At 37.1% G+C, this 20,103-nt stretch overlaps 1 protein-coding gene and 1 pseudogene across 1 annotated transcript in view; one reads left to right on the top strand and one right to left on the bottom strand.

The window, feature by feature from the left end:
* The window catches only part of DZANK1 (double zinc ribbon and ankyrin repeat domains 1), a 77,226-nt gene that overhangs the window by 37,387 nt on the left and 19,736 nt on the right, over positions 1-20,103 (top strand). The window contains exons 11-13 of the mRNA XM_045528183.1: positions 7,567-7,689; positions 8,796-8,960; positions 10,288-10,495. Coding sequence (XP_045384139.1) covers positions 7,567-7,689; positions 8,796-8,960; positions 10,288-10,495 — 496 coding nt within the window. The remainder of the gene's footprint in view (positions 1-7,566; positions 7,690-8,795; positions 8,961-10,287; positions 10,496-20,103) is intronic.
* On the bottom strand, positions 14,539-14,665 carry LOC123622967 (annotated as a pseudogene).

Genomic DNA, 20,103 nt, shown 5'->3' with positions numbered 1-20,103 from the left:
AGCTTCTGGGTCATTGATTTTTCTCAATTTTTTGTATCCTATTTTTTGATTTTGCTGTTTATTATTTCTTTCTCTTTGCTTTGGGTTTAATTTGATCTTTTTCTAATTTCTTAAGGTGAGAACTCCGATCGTTGATTTCCAATTTTTCCTTTTTTTGTAACACAAACTATACATTTCTCTAAGAACTTCTTTAGCAGCATCTCACATATTTATATATTTTCATTATAATTCAGTATAAAACATTTCTCATTTTTCTATGACTTCTTTGGCCTATGATTTATTTATAAATTGGTTGTTTAATTCCCAAATATGTGAGCTTTTCCTAGTAATTTATTGTTACTGATTTAAAATTTAATTCTGTTATGGTCAGAGAACATACTGTGTCTGATTTCAGTTATTTTAAATTAATGAGATTTATTTTATGGCCCAGCATATGGTCTAACTTGGAAAACATATCAGGTACACTTGAAATGAATGTGTGTTCTGTTATTGTTAAGGCTAATATTCTATAAATATCAATTAAGTCAAAATGGAATGTTTCACAGATCTTATATATCTTTATTAATTTTGTCTAGTTCTAGCAAATTCTGAGAAAGGGGTATTAAAACCTCCAACTGTAGGAGGTGAAAGACTTAAATACTAAAAACTATAAAACATGATGAAAGAAATTGAAGAAGACACAAATACAAGCATGCATTACTTAGTAATAGGGATACATTCTGAGAAATACATTGCTAGGCAATTTCATCGTCATACAAACATCACAGAGTATATAGTACTTTCATAAACCTAGGTGGTATATATAGCCTACTACATACCTAGGCTATATGTTGTAGCCTGTTGTTCCTAGGCTACAAACCTGTACAGAATTCAGGATTTACTGTACTGAATACAGTATAGCAATTGTACGTAATTGTAATACAATTACTGTACTGAATACAGTACAGCAATTGTACGTAAGCAATTGTAATACAAATCACAAGGTGATATGAATTTTTCACCTCCATTATAATCTTATGGGACCACTGTCGTATAGGTGGTCCATCATTGACCAAAACATCATTATGTTGTCTATGAATGTAAATGGAAAGATATCCCATCCCATGTTCCTGGACTGGAAGAATTAATATTGTAAAAATGTTCATGCTGACTGAAGGTGTCTACAGATTCAGTGAAATCCTTATCAAAATTTCTGACAATTTTCACAGAAATAGAAAAAAAAAAATCCTAAAATTTGTATGGAAGCACAAAAGACCCCAAATAGCCAAAGCAATTTTGAGTGAAAAAAGAACAAAGCCAGAGGCATCATACTTCTGATCTATTATAAAATTATACAAATTAAGCCTCCCTTATCTGGAATGCCTGAGGCCAGAAGTGTTTCAGATTTTTCTTTTTTAGATTTTGGAATATTTACACATACATAATGAGATATCTTGGGGGTGGGAGTCAAATCTAAACACAGAATTCATTTATGTTTTCTATACACCTTATGCACATAGTCTGAGGTAATTTTATACAGTATTTTAAATACTTTTGTGCATCAGAAAAAGTCTTGACTGCATTTTGACTGTGACCCATCACTTCAGGTCAGGTTGGATTTTGGACTTTGTATTTTCTAATTAGGGTTGCTCAACCTGTATTAATCAGAACAGCATGCTGCGGGCATAAAAACAGACACATAGACCAATGGAGCAGATTAGAGAGCCCAGAAATAAATCCACATATTTAATGTCAATTGATTTTCAACAAAGGTGCCAAGAATATATAATGGAGAAAGGACAGTCTCTTCAATAAATGGTGCTGGATATCCACATGCAGAAGAATAAAATTAGACCCTTACCTCATACCATATACAGAAATCAACTCAAAATGAATTATAGACTTAAACATAAGACTTTAAACTGAAAAACTTTTAGAAGAAGACATAGAGGTAAAGCTCCATGACTTTGATCTGGGCAATGATTTTTTTGGATATGATCCCAAAGACACTGGCAACAAAACCAAAAATAGATAAATGGGATTAACATCAAACTAAAAACTTCTACATAGCAAAGGTAGCAATGGAGAGAGTGAAGAGACAACCTACAGAATGAGAAAATATTTGCAACCTATATGTCTTATAAGGGGTTAATATCCAAAACATACAGGGAACTCAAACAACTCAATAGTAAGAAAACAAATAACCTGATTTGAAAAAAAAAGGTAAAAGGACCTCAACAGACATTTCTCAAAAGGAGACTTACTAGTGGCCAACATGTATATGAAAAAATGCTCAACATCACTAATTATCAGAGAAATGCAGTTAAAACCACAACGAGATATCACCTCACACTATTAGAATGGCTATTATCAAAAAGACAAAACGTTAGCAAGTGTTGGTGAGGATGTGGAGTAAAGGACTGTTGGTGGAAATGTAAATCAGTATAGCCGTTATGGAAAACAGTATGGAGGCTCCTCAAAAAATTAAATATAGAGCTACCATATGATGATGCAGCAATCCCACTCCTGAGTACACATTCAAAGGAAATGAAGTTAGTATGTCAAAGAGGTATCTGTACTCCCATTTTCATTGCAGCATTATTCACAATAGCCAAAATCTGGAAACAACCCTAGTGTCCATCATTTAATGAATGGATAAAGAAAATATGGTATGTTTACATAATGGAATACTATTCAGCCTTTAAAAAGAAGGAAATCCTGTCATCTGCAACAGCATGGATGAACCTGGAGGACATTGTGTTAAGTGAAATAAGCCATGCATAGAAAGACAAATCTCGCATATTCTCACTTACGTGGAGTGTAAACACATTGAAGTCATAGAAATCACGAGTAAAATGATTAACAATGGCAGGGGGTTGGGGAGATTGGGGAAATGTTGGTCAAAAGACAGTTTCATTTGGGAGGAATAAATTCAAGAGATCTATTGAACATCATGGTGACTATAGTCAATAACAATTATGTTTGAAAATTGGTAAGAGAATACATTTTAAGTGTTCTCACCACAACAATATGGTAAGTATTTAAGGTAATGCGTATGCTAAGTCGCTTGATGTGGCCATTTTACAATACATGTATCAAGGCATCTTATTGTGTACCATAAATATGTATTATGTTTACTTGTCAATTTAAAAAATTTAAAAAAATGCTTTTAGGGGAGACCCTCCAACTATCATTCTAGAATTGTTTACTTCTACCTTTAATATGTCAATTTTTTTTTTTTTTGAGACAGAGTCTCACTCTGTTGCCCAGGCTAGAGTGCTGTGGCATCAGCCTAGCTCACAGCAACCTCAAACTTCTGGGCTCAAGTGATTCTCCTGCCTCAGCCTCCCGAGTCGCTGGGACTACAGGCATGCACCACCATGCCCGCCTAATTTTTTCTATATATATTTTTAGCTGTCCATATAATTTCTTTCTATTTTTAGTAGAGATGGGGTCTCACTCTTGCTCAGGCTGGCCTTGAACTCCTGAGCTCAAACAATCTGCCCGCCTTAGCCTCTCAGAGTGCTAGGCTTACAGGCATGAGCCACCGCGCCCGGCCTTTGAATACCTTTTTGAATTCCATTTTAATTTGCCTATTAGCCTTTTAGCTGTATTTCTTGGCATTAAGTAGTTTCCCTAGTGATTATAATATACATCTTTAACTTTTCGTAGTCTACTTAATTATTGTTGTACCAACTCAAGTAAAATGTGCAAATCTTGCAACCATGTAGGTTTAAATCCCTCCCACCTATACTTTATGTTTTAGTTGTGTATTTATACGTATATATATATAAAATAAGTCCTATGATAATGTTATAATTTCTGATTTAAATAATTACTTGGTTTAGGAAGAAATTCAGAGGAAAGACAAAAAAGATAAAAACTATTTTTTTGCATTTACACATAATATTTACCATTTCTGATGTTCTTTACTCTTTTCTAAGTGTCTGAGTTTCTCTCTAGTATCGTATCCCTTCAAACAGAAGAACTCCCTTTATCACTTCTTATAATGCAGGTTTGCTGGCAGTGAATTCTGATAGTTTTCTTTTGTCTGCAAATGTCTTTATTTTGCCTTTATTCTCAAAGACTATTTTTGATACATAGTTCTGGGTTGACAGTTATTTTCTTTCAGAACTTTAAAGGTGTTCCACAATCTTCTGGCCTCCATGGTGTCTACTCAGAAGTCAGATTTAAATCAGATTGACATTTCCGTGTATGCAATGCGTCATTTTTCTCTTGCTGCTTTTAAGATTTGCTCTTTTTTTGTTGGTTTTTAACAGTTTGGCTATCATGTGCCTCAGAGTGAACTTCTCTGCAGTTATTCTGATTGATGTTCATTGAGAATCTTGTAACTGTAAATTTCTGTCTGTCATCAAATTTGGGAACTGTTTATCCATGATTTCTTTAGGTATTTTTCTATCCCACTCACTTTCTACTCTCCTTCTGGGATTCCGTATACACATCTGTTGGATTGTTTGATATTAGCTAATAGGTCCCTGAGGTTCTAGTCATTTTTAAAATCTTTTTTTCTCTTGTCACATTGTATGATTTCTGTTGACCTATCTTCAAGTTTGCTTCACTTACTCTTTCTTTTAGCAGCTCCTTTTAGCTATTAAGTTCACTTAGTAAACATTTTATTTCAAATATTATCTTTTTCTCCTTTAGAATTTTCATTTGTTTCTCTTTTTAATGTTTATATTTCTTTGCTGAGATTTCCTATCTTTTTATTCTTTGTGGACAAAATATATGCTTCAAAATTCTGGTTGGCTAGTTCCAGTATCTGATTCATCTTAGAGTTGAACTCAGTTGATTTTCTTTTCTTTTGAGAGGGACTGGTTCTGGTTCCTTCCAGGCAGTGCATTCCCCAAATCAGACATATATATTATTACCTGCTAAAACAAAACAGACAAATAAACAACAAAAACCCCAGTTACTATTCATCAAAGAATAGTAGTAATCCCAAAGCATCATGGCCTAACATTCATAATGGTAGGATATAATCTAAAATCCCCCAACATACTAAAGCCCAAGAAAAAAAGTTTTGGTCAGGGGAGCAGCAAGTGTGGTCTCCATTCAGGTATTTTTCTTTAGTTGATCTGTGTTGAATCTATTCTGTATATATGTTGTTCAGGGATTAGTAAAAGATGTGAGTATACAGAATTTGAGAATCCCTTCTCTGTCTGTTTTCTTTCTGGGAGGTGCCTACCTGTTTGGCAGCCAAATATTCCTCAGCTTCAGTTTTCTGGTTCTCCTGGCCAGACATACTGCCTTTTGCCCACCCCTTCACACGCACTATGTGTACTGTCCTTATCCCCAGGCTAAAAGCCATGGAGATGGGAACTAACTCTGCGTAACTCCTCTCCTCCCGTGTATACTTGCTACAAGAATTTACCTGCTTCGGTTCATTCTCCACTGCCTTCATGTATTAATGAGCAGATTTTTAGTTGTTTTCTGTGTGGGAGTCATTTGGTATGGTCTTAATCCAGCATTACCAGAAAGAAAAATCTGTGTAGTTTTTTTTTTTAAATGGTTTCTGTTACATAATATGTATTTTTTTCAGAACTGAGACTAAAAACATACTAACGCAGTGGTGAATTTAATCAGAAAACACATATTCCAAAGTCAGACCTGATGTGATATTAGGGGAGTCTGTTATTGATAGTTATTTGTCTGTCTGTCTGGTAATGCAGTTTTAGACTTTATATCACTCTCCCATCATGAAATGACATCAATAATTTTCCAAGGCATGAGAGAGAGAAATAGTGAGGTTGGAAAAACATAAAAATAGAAAACAGTGAAACTTCTGGAATTCTTGGAATGATCTTGCTGATAGATTTAAGTAAATTGCCAAGCAAAAGATTTATTTTCTCAGACATCCTTTCCTCAGGCATTCCGAACTTCTTATATAAATAATAAAATAATTTAAATTGACTTCATGAATTGTCAGTGATATTTGTAGGTCTCATTCCCAAAATTGAATTTGTTTTAATAATTGTGTTTCTATCTGAATGGTATATCACAGTTTAGATGTCACAATGAGAATATTTATCACTGAAGTGGCATAGGAGTAGGAATGCATGTTCAATCTGATAGCTTTATGTCTTTTTTTGTTTAGCAGCATTAATATGATGGGGTAAGATAATTTTTCTTTCTTTAAAGCAATGTTATCTTAAAAATTTGCTTGAACAGTAGATGCATTTCAATGAAAGTTCTGAAGGCATTATATTTAAAAACACAGGTTGGCAAGTTTTGTGTCAATATTCTGTTTTAAGAGTGGGATAATTGAAATGTAAGGTCTGAAGAAAAAGGTTGCAAAGAATTTCTCCTTTGATTTACCCAAAGGAGTATCCCTCTAATTGCACAGAAATGAGGGTAAGTGTACACAACAAGGGGTCTCCTTTCTCAGGGACTGTGTGGATGTCGGAGGCATATGTGGCCTCTTTTGGATAGGTTTCTGTTTTGGGATAACAGCGCAGGCCCTGAAGCAAAACAGGATACAGCTGGGCAAATAAAGTTAATTAAACTGTCCATCTTTGAGGGAAAATTACCCTTAGCAAAATTTCCCCTAGTATTCACATCCTTAGTATTACACATGGAATATATGGCAATACACACATTCAGTTATCAATTGAATCAATTATTCATTGATTCAGTGACTATTTTAATGACTCCCATGTGCCAAAGAACCAAGTATTGTCCTAGTGGGGGAAAAAATGTGAAATTATAGTTCTTTCCCTCAATGAAATCAGCATCTAGTGGAAAGCAAGATGGTAAGTGAAGGAAGCTGGCTGGTGCAGTGTGGCCCTGTGCAGAGCATTCCTATACGCTGAGTTGCTGTTGATCATGTGAAACTTTCTACAGCCCCGTGAGGAAGCCATTGTATTGAAGGGGCTATGTGGAATCATGGAGAAGAGTCAGGCTTTAGAGTCAGATGGCCTGGGTTCAAATCTTGGTTCTTACCCTCTCTATGCCCCACTTCCCCCCTCTGTAAAATGGGGAAGACGATGGCACCCACCTCAGGTGTGGGGCAGTGCTAGAGTAGTACCTGTACACAGTAGGCGATCAGGTAGCAGTCACTGTGACTATCATTCCCATTTGGGAAATGAGAAAAATTTCTTACTAGGATTTCCTAGTAAGAAGTACCTTACTAGGATTGCCTGTTTTAAAAGTATCCTACAGGAAATCTGGTAAGAGATTTCCATGTGGTAACCAGAACCCCAGAGTATAGAGAATAAACCTTGGTCATTATACCTTAGGTAGCTCAGCTCTCTTTCTTTCCTTTATTTATTAATATTGTTCCATTAAATCAACAGTTGGCTTGCTACCTTTGATGTTAAAGATATTGCAGAATATCAAGAGGCATCTCTGAGGCATCAGTTTTGTTGACTTTCTGTGATCTGTGTAAAAGGAATGTATGTTCTTTGTATTAATTGGTGAAGCCTGTCATAGTTTTACTTCTTTTGGCAAAAAAAAATACTGTGCTTCCAGGGCTTGCATTGTTGGCGGGCTTTTTATCTTTTTTGGATTGGGAGGGAGATTGGTGAGTATAATATTAATCCTGCCTGTAAATGCCGTTTTGTTCACCAGGCAATGTGCAGTGGGGATAAGGCCCCTTCTCCGTCCGCTCATAAAGGAGAGGCCATTTCCTGCTCCAGCTGTGGTCACCGGAATCCCCGGGATGTGTGCTTCTGTGACTGGTGTGGAGCAATGGTGAGTATTTTAAAACTGAGCTTCTTTGCATTGAGCATCTCATCACTAGCCTAGAGAGAGCCAGGCTCTTGCATGGCTTGCAGAAATCACTTCTTGTGATTTTGGTATTGGCACCTATTTACTTAAGAATCTGGAGAGAGAGAGATAATTAATCTTCTTACATTGAGAACCATTTCTCATTGCTGTTTTGATTTGCATTTCTTTGAGGTCATACATTTTCATTCATTTATTGACTATTGGCATTTCTACCTTTTTAATAGGACACTAAAAGTTATTTATCTATTTATATGAGTATTACATGTAAATGATAAACAGTTTAGAGTGAAGGATTACTCTCCCTTCTCATCTCATTCCCACAGTTCCCTTTATCAGAAGCAATCGGTGATATCCAGTTCCTGAAGTATTCTTTCGGCTAGTCAATGTATGGATTGATTGATTGATTGAGACAGGGTCTCACTCGGTTGCCCAGGCTAGGGTGCAGTGGCTCCATTCACTGCAGCCTCAAATTCCTAGGCTCAAGGGATCCTTCTGCCTCAGCCTCCCAAGTAGCTGGGACTACAGGCGTGCACCACCATGCCTGGTTAATTTTTTCTGTTTTTTATAGAGATGGGGATCTTGCTATGTTGCCTAGGCTGGTCTCAAACTTCTGGCCTCAAGTGATCCTCCCACCTGAGCCTCCCAAAGTGCTAGGATTACAGATGTGAGCCACCGCACCCAATCTTGATGCATTTATGCATTAACTGGTGCTTATTATGATCACTGATCCAATTCTTTTTGCCTACCCATATATCTTGTTAGTAACCACCTCATTCTTTTCAGTGGCTTCATAATATTCCATTGTCTGTATGTACTATGATATACTTAGGCCATCCCCTATTGCTGGACACTTAGGTTGTTTCCAGTGATTTCTTGTAAAACCACAATTCTGCAGGGAATGGCCTGGAATATACTTTGTTTATTTGTCTGTAAGATAAATTCTAGAAGGTAGAATCACTGGGTCAGAGGGTATGGGCATATGTTATTTTGATGCCTAGAGATTATATGGTATGAAAATATATGGGAAAATTGTAATTCTAATATTCATTAAAATGTTTTCTATCCTCTAGCTTGGCATTCCTTCTGACTACACTGTTTGCCCTACATGTGGGGCTATTAACCACCTGTCTGCCCGATTCTGTGGCACCTGTGGTATTTATGTGAAGTCTTTGACAAGACTTAGCTTGGACAGCAGCCTGGCTCTAGTTGCTGCGGAGCCTCGCCCTTTTTCTGAGGTAAGACCTCCACTATAGTGAGAACTGGTGCTTTGGGAGAAAGATATAACTCTGAATTTGTGTTCTCTACCAAATGAATCAACCTAAGAGCGCCAAAGCAGTTAGACCTTTCACGTGGACATTCAACTAGGTGTATAAATAAATTCAGTCAATTTAAGTGTAAAACACTTTAATGATTTCTTCAGAAATCAGAGATCTAGATATGTATTTGTCTGTAGTAGATTGATTTCTAATTGCATTTTCAGGCAATGGACATAATGTCACTAGGGAAAAGTGGATTTAAAATACATGGGATAGCATGTACTTCTCTTGAATTTCTTATGCAGCATTCCAAGAGCTATTCCCAGTGTTCTTTTATATTTTAGAAAACTTATGTCAGGTATATAAGATTGCTTTTGCCATTTATAACACAGTTATAAATCTTTATACAGTTATTTTATTATGTTATTTTCACACAGTTATTTTTCAGAAATACTTATGGTCTAAAAACTGGCTTTGTGTTAGATTTTTATGAATTTCTCTAAGCTGGGTAAAGACTTTCCAGGTTTCTTCTTATTTCTTCATTATAAAAATTTGAAGATTGGTAATTATTAGATAGAATGCACATGCACTGAGCATTTTGCATACAGTTTTAGGGAGTTCATGGCCTTCTTAACCCAAATTGAAAGACATAGATCCCGGGACTGCCACTAGCCCATATAATACCTTTGTGCAAATGAAACAAAGGTGTTCTTTTCTCAGAATACTTGACTGCCATCTGTTGGAAATTGCGTGTAATACACTAAGTTTTTTAGACATTTATTTTCCTCTATCAGAAAAATTATCCTAATACATATGCAAATATATGATGTCCACCATGTGAATGGTGCTACTTTAGATACACTGATGTGCAGTGCACAACCCATACAACCTTACATGGTAGTCCTCTCAGGTCCTCAGGTTCAGCTGCAGGAGAGAGTATTAAAGAAAATGTTGGTGCCTAGTAATTGAGTGTGGATGAGTAGTGAAATCTGTGTGTTCCATTGGACTGTAGAGCTGAAAGGATAGATGTCTTCTAGGCCTTAGGCAGATCAAGAAACACCCCTTGATTTGCTGAATTTGAGACAACAAATGGCAAAGGGGATGGGGCTGGCTTCATGGATCAGTCTGGGAGTTGCTGAGAAAGACAACAGCAAGGATGGTGAGGCAAGGGCTGGAAAACTCCTTTTAGTTCAAAGTGTAGTTTTTTGGAGATATTTTTCATTCTGATTAGAATTGTTTTCTATGAGCAAAATGGAGAACTAATTAAATTATATTCTAATTTTTATGTTTTCTGGCTTGCTCATAGCCCCGATCTTCCTGGCAGTCCGTATATTTTCCTGTGCCCAAATCTCATTCTGGGAGTAAGAAGGACATAGGCACGCAGACCATTGGCCTGTTCTACCCATCCGGCAAGCTACTAGCAAAGAAGGAACTGGAACTGGCTTCTCAAAAGCAGAGGCAGGAGAAAATGAGTGACCACAGACCTTTCGTCACAGCTGTCAGCCCAGGAGGAGGTGAGGGGGAAGATGGGATTTCTTCTGTTCGGTTGGGACTCTTTCTTTGAAAAAACATTTCTTTTTTATTTACTTTTAGATGTATTTTTATGTATAAGAAATCAGTTCCTTTATTTTTCTTTTTTCAAGTAATTTTCTTTGTGTGAAAATAGCTCTTCCTTAAACTTTCAGTACTCCTGATATTTTTAGCTCGTAGCCCTGTTGCCTGGTTTATCAGTCAAATGGCGCACATGGAGTCCTTCTGTTAGTCTCCGACATTTCTGCCATCTGTGATTATCTCTTTTTTTATTGTGGTAAAATTCACATAGCATAAAATTTGCCATTTTGACCATTTTAAAGTGTACATTTTAGTAATAGTGCATTAACAATATTATACAACCATCGGCACTATTGATTTCGAGAACATTTTCATCACCCCAAAAGTAAACCCTGCACTTTTTAAGCAGTTGTCACTCCCCACATTCCTTCTCCCAAGTGCCTGGCAATCACCAATCTGCTATCTGTATTTATGGATTTGCCTACTTTGGATGTTGCAGATAAATGAAGCCTGTGATATATGGTCTTCTGTGACTGACTTCTTTCACTTAGCATAATGTTTTCAAGGTCCATCTATGTTGTAGCATGTTTTAGTACTTCATTCTTTTTTATGAATGAATAATATTTTACTATACAGATATATGACATTTTGTTTATCCATTCATCAGTTGATGGACATTTGAGTTGTGTACACCCTTTGGCTGTTACGAGTAATGCTGCTGTGAGCATTTGTTTTTCTTTTTTCTTTTTTTTTTTTTTGTTTGAGACAGAGTCTCGCTTTGTGCCCGGGCTAGAGTGAGTGCCGTGGGATCCGCCTAGCTCACAGCAACCTCAAACTCCTGGGCTTAAACGATCCTACTGCCTCAGCCTCCCGGGTAGCTGGGACTACAGGCATGCGCCACCATGCCCGGCTAATTTTTTTTTCTATGTATATTTTAGTTGGCCAGATAATTTCTTTCTATTTTTAGTAGAGATGGGATCTTGCTCTTGCTCAGGCTGGTCTCAAACTCCTGAGCTCAAATGATCCTCCCACCTCGGCCTCCCAGAGTGCTAGGATTACAGGCGTGAGCCACCGCACCCAGCCAGCATTTGTTTTTCTGTGAACATATCACTTGGGTTCATATGTAGAAGTATAACTTCTGGGTCACATGGTAACATGTTTAACTTTCTGAGGAACTGCCAGGCTATTTTTCAATGTCGTTGCACTATTTTACCTTCTGACCAATAGTATATGAGTATTATGATTTTTCTACATCTTTGCCAACACTTGTTACCATACAACTTTTTCATTATAGCCATACTAATAGGTATAAAGTGGTATCTCATTATAGTTTTGATGAAAATTTCCCTGATAACTAATGATGTTGAGCATCTTTTTATGTACTTATTGGCCATTTGTATATTTTCTTTGGTGAAATGTCTATTCAGATGCGTTGTCCATTTTTCAGTTTGGTTGGTTGTCTTTTTGTTGAGATGTAACAGTGCTTTGTATATTCTGAATGCTAGACTCTTATCAGATATATGATTTGCAAATACTTTCTACCATTCTATAGATTGCCTTTACCTTTTTGAATAGTATCCTATGAAGCATAAAAATTTTAAATTTTAGACAACTCAGAACTCTGCAGTTGAGAAGTAAAGTAAGCAAGTGAACAAAGACTTCTAAGCTTCCACCCTATCATGGAAGGCACCCACTCTTCCCTGCAGTGATTCTGATTGCTGAAACATTGGAATGTTCCAGCAAAGGTATAGAGATCTGGATTAGATGACCTGGCTATAGGGTCTGCTTTAGGAAGTGCTGCTGAGGCTCCTGAGTCACGCATTTTTGAGGCAGCCTGAGCAGTCTAGAATCTTCTCTTTGGGGGCCTTCTTGGCCCCAGGCTGGACCAGAAGGCAGGGAGCCAGTGTTCCCAGTCAGAATGGGCCTGTTAGATAAGTTCAAGAGGGTGTTCCTACATCTTCCTGACCAATGTCCTCTGTGCCATGCTGTTTAAATTATGTGGACAGCAAACACACACTCCTGCCCTCACAGAACTTGCAATGACTCTGGTGACTCCTGTCCACACTCCCACACACATAATGAGGCCTCCTCAGAAGGCTCTGGAGAAACGAGGCAGGTGGGGCTGGTGGATGGCCCAGGCTGTATGTAGTCTGGAGGTGATGGCCAAAGAGGTGGAACCATGATGCCAGGGTTGCTATGGGAGACTGCACCTCGACTCTGGAATAGTTGGAATGGGACCTAGGGAGCCTCTGAGGATTCGGGCTTCTGCTCTCTAGGAGACAAGTAACAGCTAGACAGGATATCAGGGCCCCATCCTAGCGGCCTACAGGTAGGACAAGACTTCATTTTCAGTGAGGGCAGCAGGGAGCCTCAGGAAATGGGGACAGTGTGGCAGGGGACAGGGAAAGGCTGCAGGGCTGTATGTCCTCCCTGGCACACTGTAGCTTGGCCTCAGCATCTCAATGGGCACTGACTGGGCCCAGCCCAGACCTGCCTCTCACCCCCACCACCACCCAAGACCTGGCACTGTGGGCATTGCACATTGCGTTCAGGCTTCCACTCCATCTCAAAGTCTGTGGAAGTTAAAACAAAGCAAGAAACTGCTGGGTGCTGCCATTCTGTGGAGCCATCTTTCTGTTCCTTCTTGCCATTATTAAAAGGCTAATCCTAAATCTTCTGCTTCTCCCAGAATTATGGCGCCTCTTTTCCTGAGCCAAGAGGTGAAACCAATCAGCATCCTCAGAAGGGAAAATCGTATTCTGGCCATATAAGCAACTAAGTCTGATATTGAGAGTTTGCACCAGATCCCACATACATGGGCCTTTGTGTATACTAACTCACTAAGTCTCACGGCAGCACTATGAGGCAGATGCTATTATTGTTCTTTCTTACAGAGGAGGAAAATGAGGAGTCGGAGTTCTCAGTTAAAACAATGCCTATAAAATTTCCCTTCATAATATTGTTTTGAAAATTGAATGAGTAGGGGATAGGGATAGGTGGAGCACAGGGGATTTTTAGGCCAGTGAAATTATTCTGTATGATACTGTATTATACATTTGTCAAAACCCATAGAACTGCGTAACACGAAGAGTGAACCCTAATGTAAACCTTGGACTTTAGTTAATAATTTGTCAATATTCGCTCATCAAAGCTGTAACAAATGTAGTGCACTAAAGCAAGATAGTAATCATAGGGAAAAGGGGAGGAGTTTGGTATATGGGAACTCTGCTTTCTGCTCAATTTTTCTGTGAACCTAAAACTGCTCTAAAAAAGATAGTCTATTTAAAAAGTTTTTTTAATTTAAATTTTGATTAAGTTCACTTTATCTGTTTTTTCTTTTGTTGCTTATGTTTTTGGTGTCTTATCTAAGAAATCCATTACAAATCCAGGTCACCAATATTTACTCCTATATTTTCTTCTAAGAGTTTTGTAGTTTTAGCTCTCACATTTAGGTCTCTGATCCATTTTGAGTTAGTTTTTGCATACAGTGTGAGGTAAGGGCCCAACTTCATTCTTTGGTGTGTGGCTTTCCAGTTGTCCCAACACTATTTGTCTAAGAGACGATTCTTTCTCCATTGATGGTCTTGGCACCCTTGTCAAAAATCAATTGACCATAGATACATGGGTTTACTTCTGGACTCGGTTCTGTTGCATTGATCTATATGTCTATATTTATGGCAGAACCACACTATTGATTACTGTTGCTCTGTAGTAAGTTTTGAAATTGAGAAGTGTGAGTCCCCAAATTTGTTCTTTTTCATGATTGTTTTAGCTATACTGGGTCCTTGAGTTTCTATATGAATTTTGGGGTCACTTTGCTAGTTATTACAAAGAAGTTAACTGGGATTCTGATTGGGATTGTGTTGAATCTATAGATCATTTTGGGGAGTATTGCCATCTTAATGCAATCTTGCCAATCTTTTGATTCAGGAACATGAGATGTCTCTTCATTCATTTAGATCTTTTTTAAATTTTTCTTTCTTTTCATGGAAAACAGGTTTTTGTTTTTTCCAAAAATTGCACCAAAGTAAAGCAAAGCTCTTGTTGATGTGGGCATGTTGGATAGGCATTAGCAGTACTACCCCTCACTACTCATTCATTGGACAGTAGTACTACCCCCAAAAAAGGATGGTTCATTTAGATCTTCTTTAACTTCAGTTATGTTTTGTATATTTCAGAGTATAAATTTTGTACCTCTTTTAAAAATTTATACCTAAGTATTTTATTGTTTTTGATGTTATTGAAATGGAATTTTTTTTACGCACATTTTTGGATTGTTCATTGCAAGTATATAGAAATACAATAGATTTTTGTATATTCATCTTGTTTATATCCTACAAAGTTGCTGAACCTTTTTATTATCTCTAATAAAATTAATTCCCTAAGATTTTCCACATAAAACATCATGTCATCTTCAGGTAGGTACAGTTTATGTCTTACTTTCCAATCTGGATGCTTTTTATTTCATTTTCTTACCTACTTGCCCTGGTTAGAAGCTCTAGTACAGTGTTGAATAGAAATGGTCAGATCAGAAATCCTTGTCATGCTCTTGATTTTAGGGCAAGGCATCCAGTTTTTAACTATTAAGTATGATGTTAGATGCCCTTTATCAGATCGAGGATTTCTCTTCCTATTCCTAATTTGTAGTGTGGTTTTTTTTTTTTTTTTTTATCATGAAAGGTGTTAGATTTTGACAAATGCTTCTGCTGATCTATTTATATGATCATGTGGTACTGCTTTTATTCCATTGATATGGTGTTTTATATTAATTGATTTTCCGATGTTAAACCTATGTTTCATTCCTAGGATAAATCCTACTTGTTTGGGTTGTGTAATTATTTTTTATAGGCTTTTATGTTCAGTTTGTGCTGTGGTTTGGTTCTCAGGTAGGTCATTATTGCTGTATAGAAATGTTAGTATATTGATTTTGTATCCTGAAACTTTACTGAATTCATTTATTAAATTTAAGTGTTTTTTGGTGGAATCTTTAGAGTTTTTTTAGATATAAGATTACATCAGCAGCAAACGGATAATTTGACTTCTTTTTTTCCAATTTGCATGCCTTTTATTTTATTTTTTTCTCTTGCCTGATTGCTCTGGCACGGACTTCCAGTACTATGTTGAATAAGAATGGTGAAAGTGAGCATCCTTGTCTTATTCCAGTTCTTAGGGGGAATGCTTTCAACTTTTCCCCATTAAATATAATGTTAGCTTGAGTCATGTATGGCCTTTATTATTTTGAGTTGTTCCTTCTATGCCTAGTTTATTGGGGATTTTTATCATGAAGGGATGCTGAATTTTATCTAATGCTTTTTCTGCATCTACTGAGATGATCGTTTGGTTTTTGTCCTTAATTCTGCTTATGTGATGTGCCACATTTATTGATTTGTGTATGTGGAACCATCCTTTCATCCTTGGTATAAAACCTACTTGATCATGGTGTATTATCTTTTTGATGTCCTGTTGGATTTGATTTGCTATTTTTTTGTTGAGGATTTTTCCATCTATGTTCATCAGGGATATTGGGCTGTAGCTTTCTTTTTTTGTTGTGTTTTTGTCAGGTTTTGATATCAGAGTGATAACTGGCCTCATAGAATGAGTTAGGAAGAATTCCCTCTCCTTGATTTTTTTTATAACAGTTCCAGGAGGATTGGTATTAGTTCTTTGTACATTTGGTAATCTGCTGTGAATCCATCTAGTCCTGGTTATTTTGTTGTTTTGGGGATATTTTTTATTATTAATTCAATATCACTGTTATTGGTATGTTTAGGCATTCTATTTCTTCCTGGTTCAATCTTGGGGTGTTGTATGATTCCAGGAATTTATCCATTTCCTCTAGGTTTTCTAGTTTGTGAATATATAGTTATTCATAGTAGTCTCTGATTATCTTTTGTATTTCTGTGGTATCAGTTGTATTGTTTCCTTTTCATTTCTGATTTTGTTTATTTGGATCTTCTCTCTTCTTTTTGTGGTTAGTCATGGTTTTTGAAGAACATAAACATAATTTTTCATTTTATTGATGCTTTGTAATTTTTTTTATTGTTGTTGCTCTCTGTTTCATGTAGTTATGCACTGAGTTTTTTTTTTTTCTTTGAGACAAAGTCTTGCTCTGTTGCCCGGGCTAGATTGAGTGCTGTGCTGTCAGCCTACCTCACAGCAACCTCAAACTCCTGGGCTTAAGCAATCCTACTGCCTCAGCCTCCTGAGTAGCTGGGACTACAGACATGCGCCACCATGCCCGACTAATTTTTTTTTTATATATGTATATATATTTTAGTTGGCCAGATAATTTCTTTCAATTTTTTTTAGTAGAGACTGGGTCTCGCTCTTGCTCAGGCTAGTCTCGAACTCCTGACCTTGAGCAATCCACCCGCCTCAGCCTCCCCGAGTGCTAGGATTACAGGCGTGAGCCACTGCGCCTGGCCTGATTTTTGTTATTTCTTTTCTTCTGCTAACTTTTGGTTTGGTTTGTTCTTGTTTTTCTAGTTCCTTGAGGTATGATGCTGGGTTGTTAATTTGTGATCTTTCTACTTTTTGGATGTGGGCATTTACTACTATAAAGTTCCATTTTAGCATTGCTTTTGCTGTATCACACAGGTTTTGGTATGTTGTGTTTTCATTTTCATTCATTTCAAAAAAGTTAATTTCTGCCTCAATTTCCTCATTGACCCAGTGATCATTCAGAAGCATGGTGTTTGATTTCCATATATTTGTATAGTTTCTGAAGTTCCTCTTCATATTGATTTCTAGCACTATTCCACTGTGGTCTGAGAAGATACTTGATAATATTTACATTTTAAAAAATTTGTTAAGACTTGTTTTGTGGCCTAATATGTTGTCTGTTTTGGTGAATGTCCCATCCACTAGTGAAAAGAATGTACATTCTTTAGTTGTTTGGTAGAATTTCCTGTAAATGTCTGTTAAGTCCATTTGGTCCAAAGTCGAATTTAAGTCTAATATTTCTTTATTGATTTTCTGTCTTGATGGTCTGTCCAGTGCTGTTAGTGGGGTGTTGAAGTCTCCCACTGTTGTGCTACTTTCTATCTCTTTCTTTAGGTCTAGTAGTAGTTTTGTGAGTCATGTAGCTCCAATATTGGGTGCATATACTTTCAGGGCACAAATGCTGAAGGATTATTATGTCCTCTTGCTGAATTGATCCCTTTATCATTATATAATGACCTTGTTTGTCTTTTTTTTTTTTTTTTTACTGTTTTTAATTTAAAGTCTGTTTTTATCTATTATAGGTATAGCTACTCCTACCCGCTTTTGGCTTTCATTTGTGTGGAATATCTTTTCCACCCCTTTGCTATCAGTCTATGTGTCTTTCTAGGTAAGGTGAGTTTCTTATAAGCAGCATGTAGTTGGATCATGTTCCTTTATTCATTCTGCCAATCTGTTATCTTTTATGTGGAGCATTCAACCCGTTTACATTCAGTGTTAATATTGATATATGAGGCTTTATTCCTATAATATTGTTAATTGTTTTCTATTTGTTTTATAAATTCTTTTTTTCTCTTTTCTTTTCTTTCTTTTTTTTTTTTAAGATAGGGTCTTGTTCTGTTGCCTGGGCTAGAGTGCAGTGGTATCATCATAGCTCATTGCAACCTCACGTTCCTAGGCTCAAATGGTCCTTCTGGCTCAGCCTCCCAAATAGCTGTGACTACAGCACATGCTATCATGTCCAGCTAGTTTTTAAATTTTTCTGTAGAGATGGGGTCTCTCTGTGTTGCCCAAGCTAGTGTCAAACTCCTGGTCTCTTGTGATCTTCCTGCCTTGGCCTCTCAAAGTGCTGGGATTGTAAGCATGAGCCACCATGCCCAACCTTATAAATTCTTTATTTTTTTTCTTTTTGCCTTTGTGATTTTACAAAATTCTGTCATGTGCCATTTGATTCCTTTCTCTTCCTCCTTTGTCTGATTCTTTTATAAAACTTATGAGTTTTATATTTTCGTGTGTTTTTGTGTTGGTGAATATTGACTTTTCCTTTCCATGTTTAAGACTCATTGGAGCATTTCCCGTGGGCCTGGTCTAGTGATGATGAATTCCCTCAGCATTTGCTTATCTGTTGTCTGGGAAAGACTATTTCTCCTTCACTCATGAAGCTTATAAAATTCTTGGCTGATGGGTCCCCCCCCTTCAGCACTTTGATAATGCTATTCCATTCTTTTCTTGCCTATAAGGTTTCTGCCGAGAAGTCTACTATTAGTTATATGGGGTTTCCATTATAGGTGACTACATGCTTTTCTCTTGCTAATTTTATAATTCTTTAATTCACTTTGACTTTAGACATTCTGAATATAATATGCCATGGTGAAGTCCTTTTTGCAATATATTTTCCTGGGGATCTCTGGGCCTCCTGTATCTGGATGTCTAACTCTCTTGGTAGACTTGGGAATTTTTCATCAATTATTTCCTTAAATAAGTTTTCTAGATTTTTTTTAATTCCTCTTCTCCCTTGGGAATACTGATAATTTGCAAGTTCAATTGCTTTATGTAGTCCCAGATGTCCCAAAGTCTTTGTTCTTCCTTTTTCATTCTTTTTCCTTTATTTTTTTCTGACTGGATTATTTCAAAGGCCTGTCTTCAAGTTCTTCAGTTGTTTCTTTTGCTTGGTCTAGTCTATTATTGAAGCTTTCAAATATATTTTGTATTTCTTTCAGTGAGTTTTTTGGTTCCAGAAATTTCTGTGTGTTTTTTTTTTAAAGATATCTATCTCCTTGGTAAATTTTCATTCATATTCTGAATTGATTTTCTAATTTGTTTATAGTGCTTTTCACATTTCTCTTGCATGTCAGTGAGCTTCTTTAAATCAATATTTCGAATTATTTATTTGGTATTTTGAGTTCTTTTTGATTGAGATCCATTGCTGGACAATTTTGGTCCTTTGGTGGGGTCATGTTTCCTTGTGCTTTCATGTTCCTATGTCCTTCAGTTGATATCTGCACATCTGATGTAGCAGTCACTTTTTCCAATTTTTTGAAATTGCTTTTGTATGGGATACTTTTTTTCCTAAAGATGTATATATGTTGGTTGTCGAGTAGGACACTTTGACTTTGATTTTGGGTGCCCACAGTAGTGTAATCTTTGTATGATTTTTTGGCAGTACACAGGGTCAGTGGTATCCATGATTTCCCTGGTGTTTTAGGGTACAGTTATTAGTTGAGGCTGTGGTGAAGTTTTTCTGGGGACTTAGATGCCTGGTGAGCCAGTCTTCAGGCCCCAGTGGTGGCAGCAGTGGGCTGAATATACCTGTTTTTAGGCCCCAGACCAGCTTATGCTGGCACTGGTATTAGTGGGTCCTGGCAGGCCAATTCTTGGGCCTCCAGATGGCTTGCTCAGAGCTAGTAGTGGGAGCGGTAGGCCAGGTGTGATATGGATGGTGGCAGTAGGAGTGGTGGAACAACTTACTAAGACCCAAGCAGTCCCTGTTGGTGTTGCTGGTAGCTGCAATAGGTTGGGCAGGCTAGCCCCAGTCTCAAAGCTGCCACCCATAGCAGGGTGGGTTGATACTGTCCTAAGTGTCGTTTGGAGAGCTTAGTCTTCCCTGTCTCTTCCCAGCTGGGTGGTAGCT

The sequence above is a fragment of the Lemur catta genome, chromosome 17 (genome assembly GCF_020740605.2).
Source record: "Lemur catta isolate mLemCat1 chromosome 17, mLemCat1.pri, whole genome shotgun sequence".
Taxonomy (NCBI): domain Eukaryota; kingdom Metazoa; phylum Chordata; class Mammalia; order Primates; family Lemuridae; genus Lemur; species Lemur catta.
Note: the sequence above shows the minus strand (reverse complement) of the source record. Positions and strands in the feature narration are given on the sequence as shown.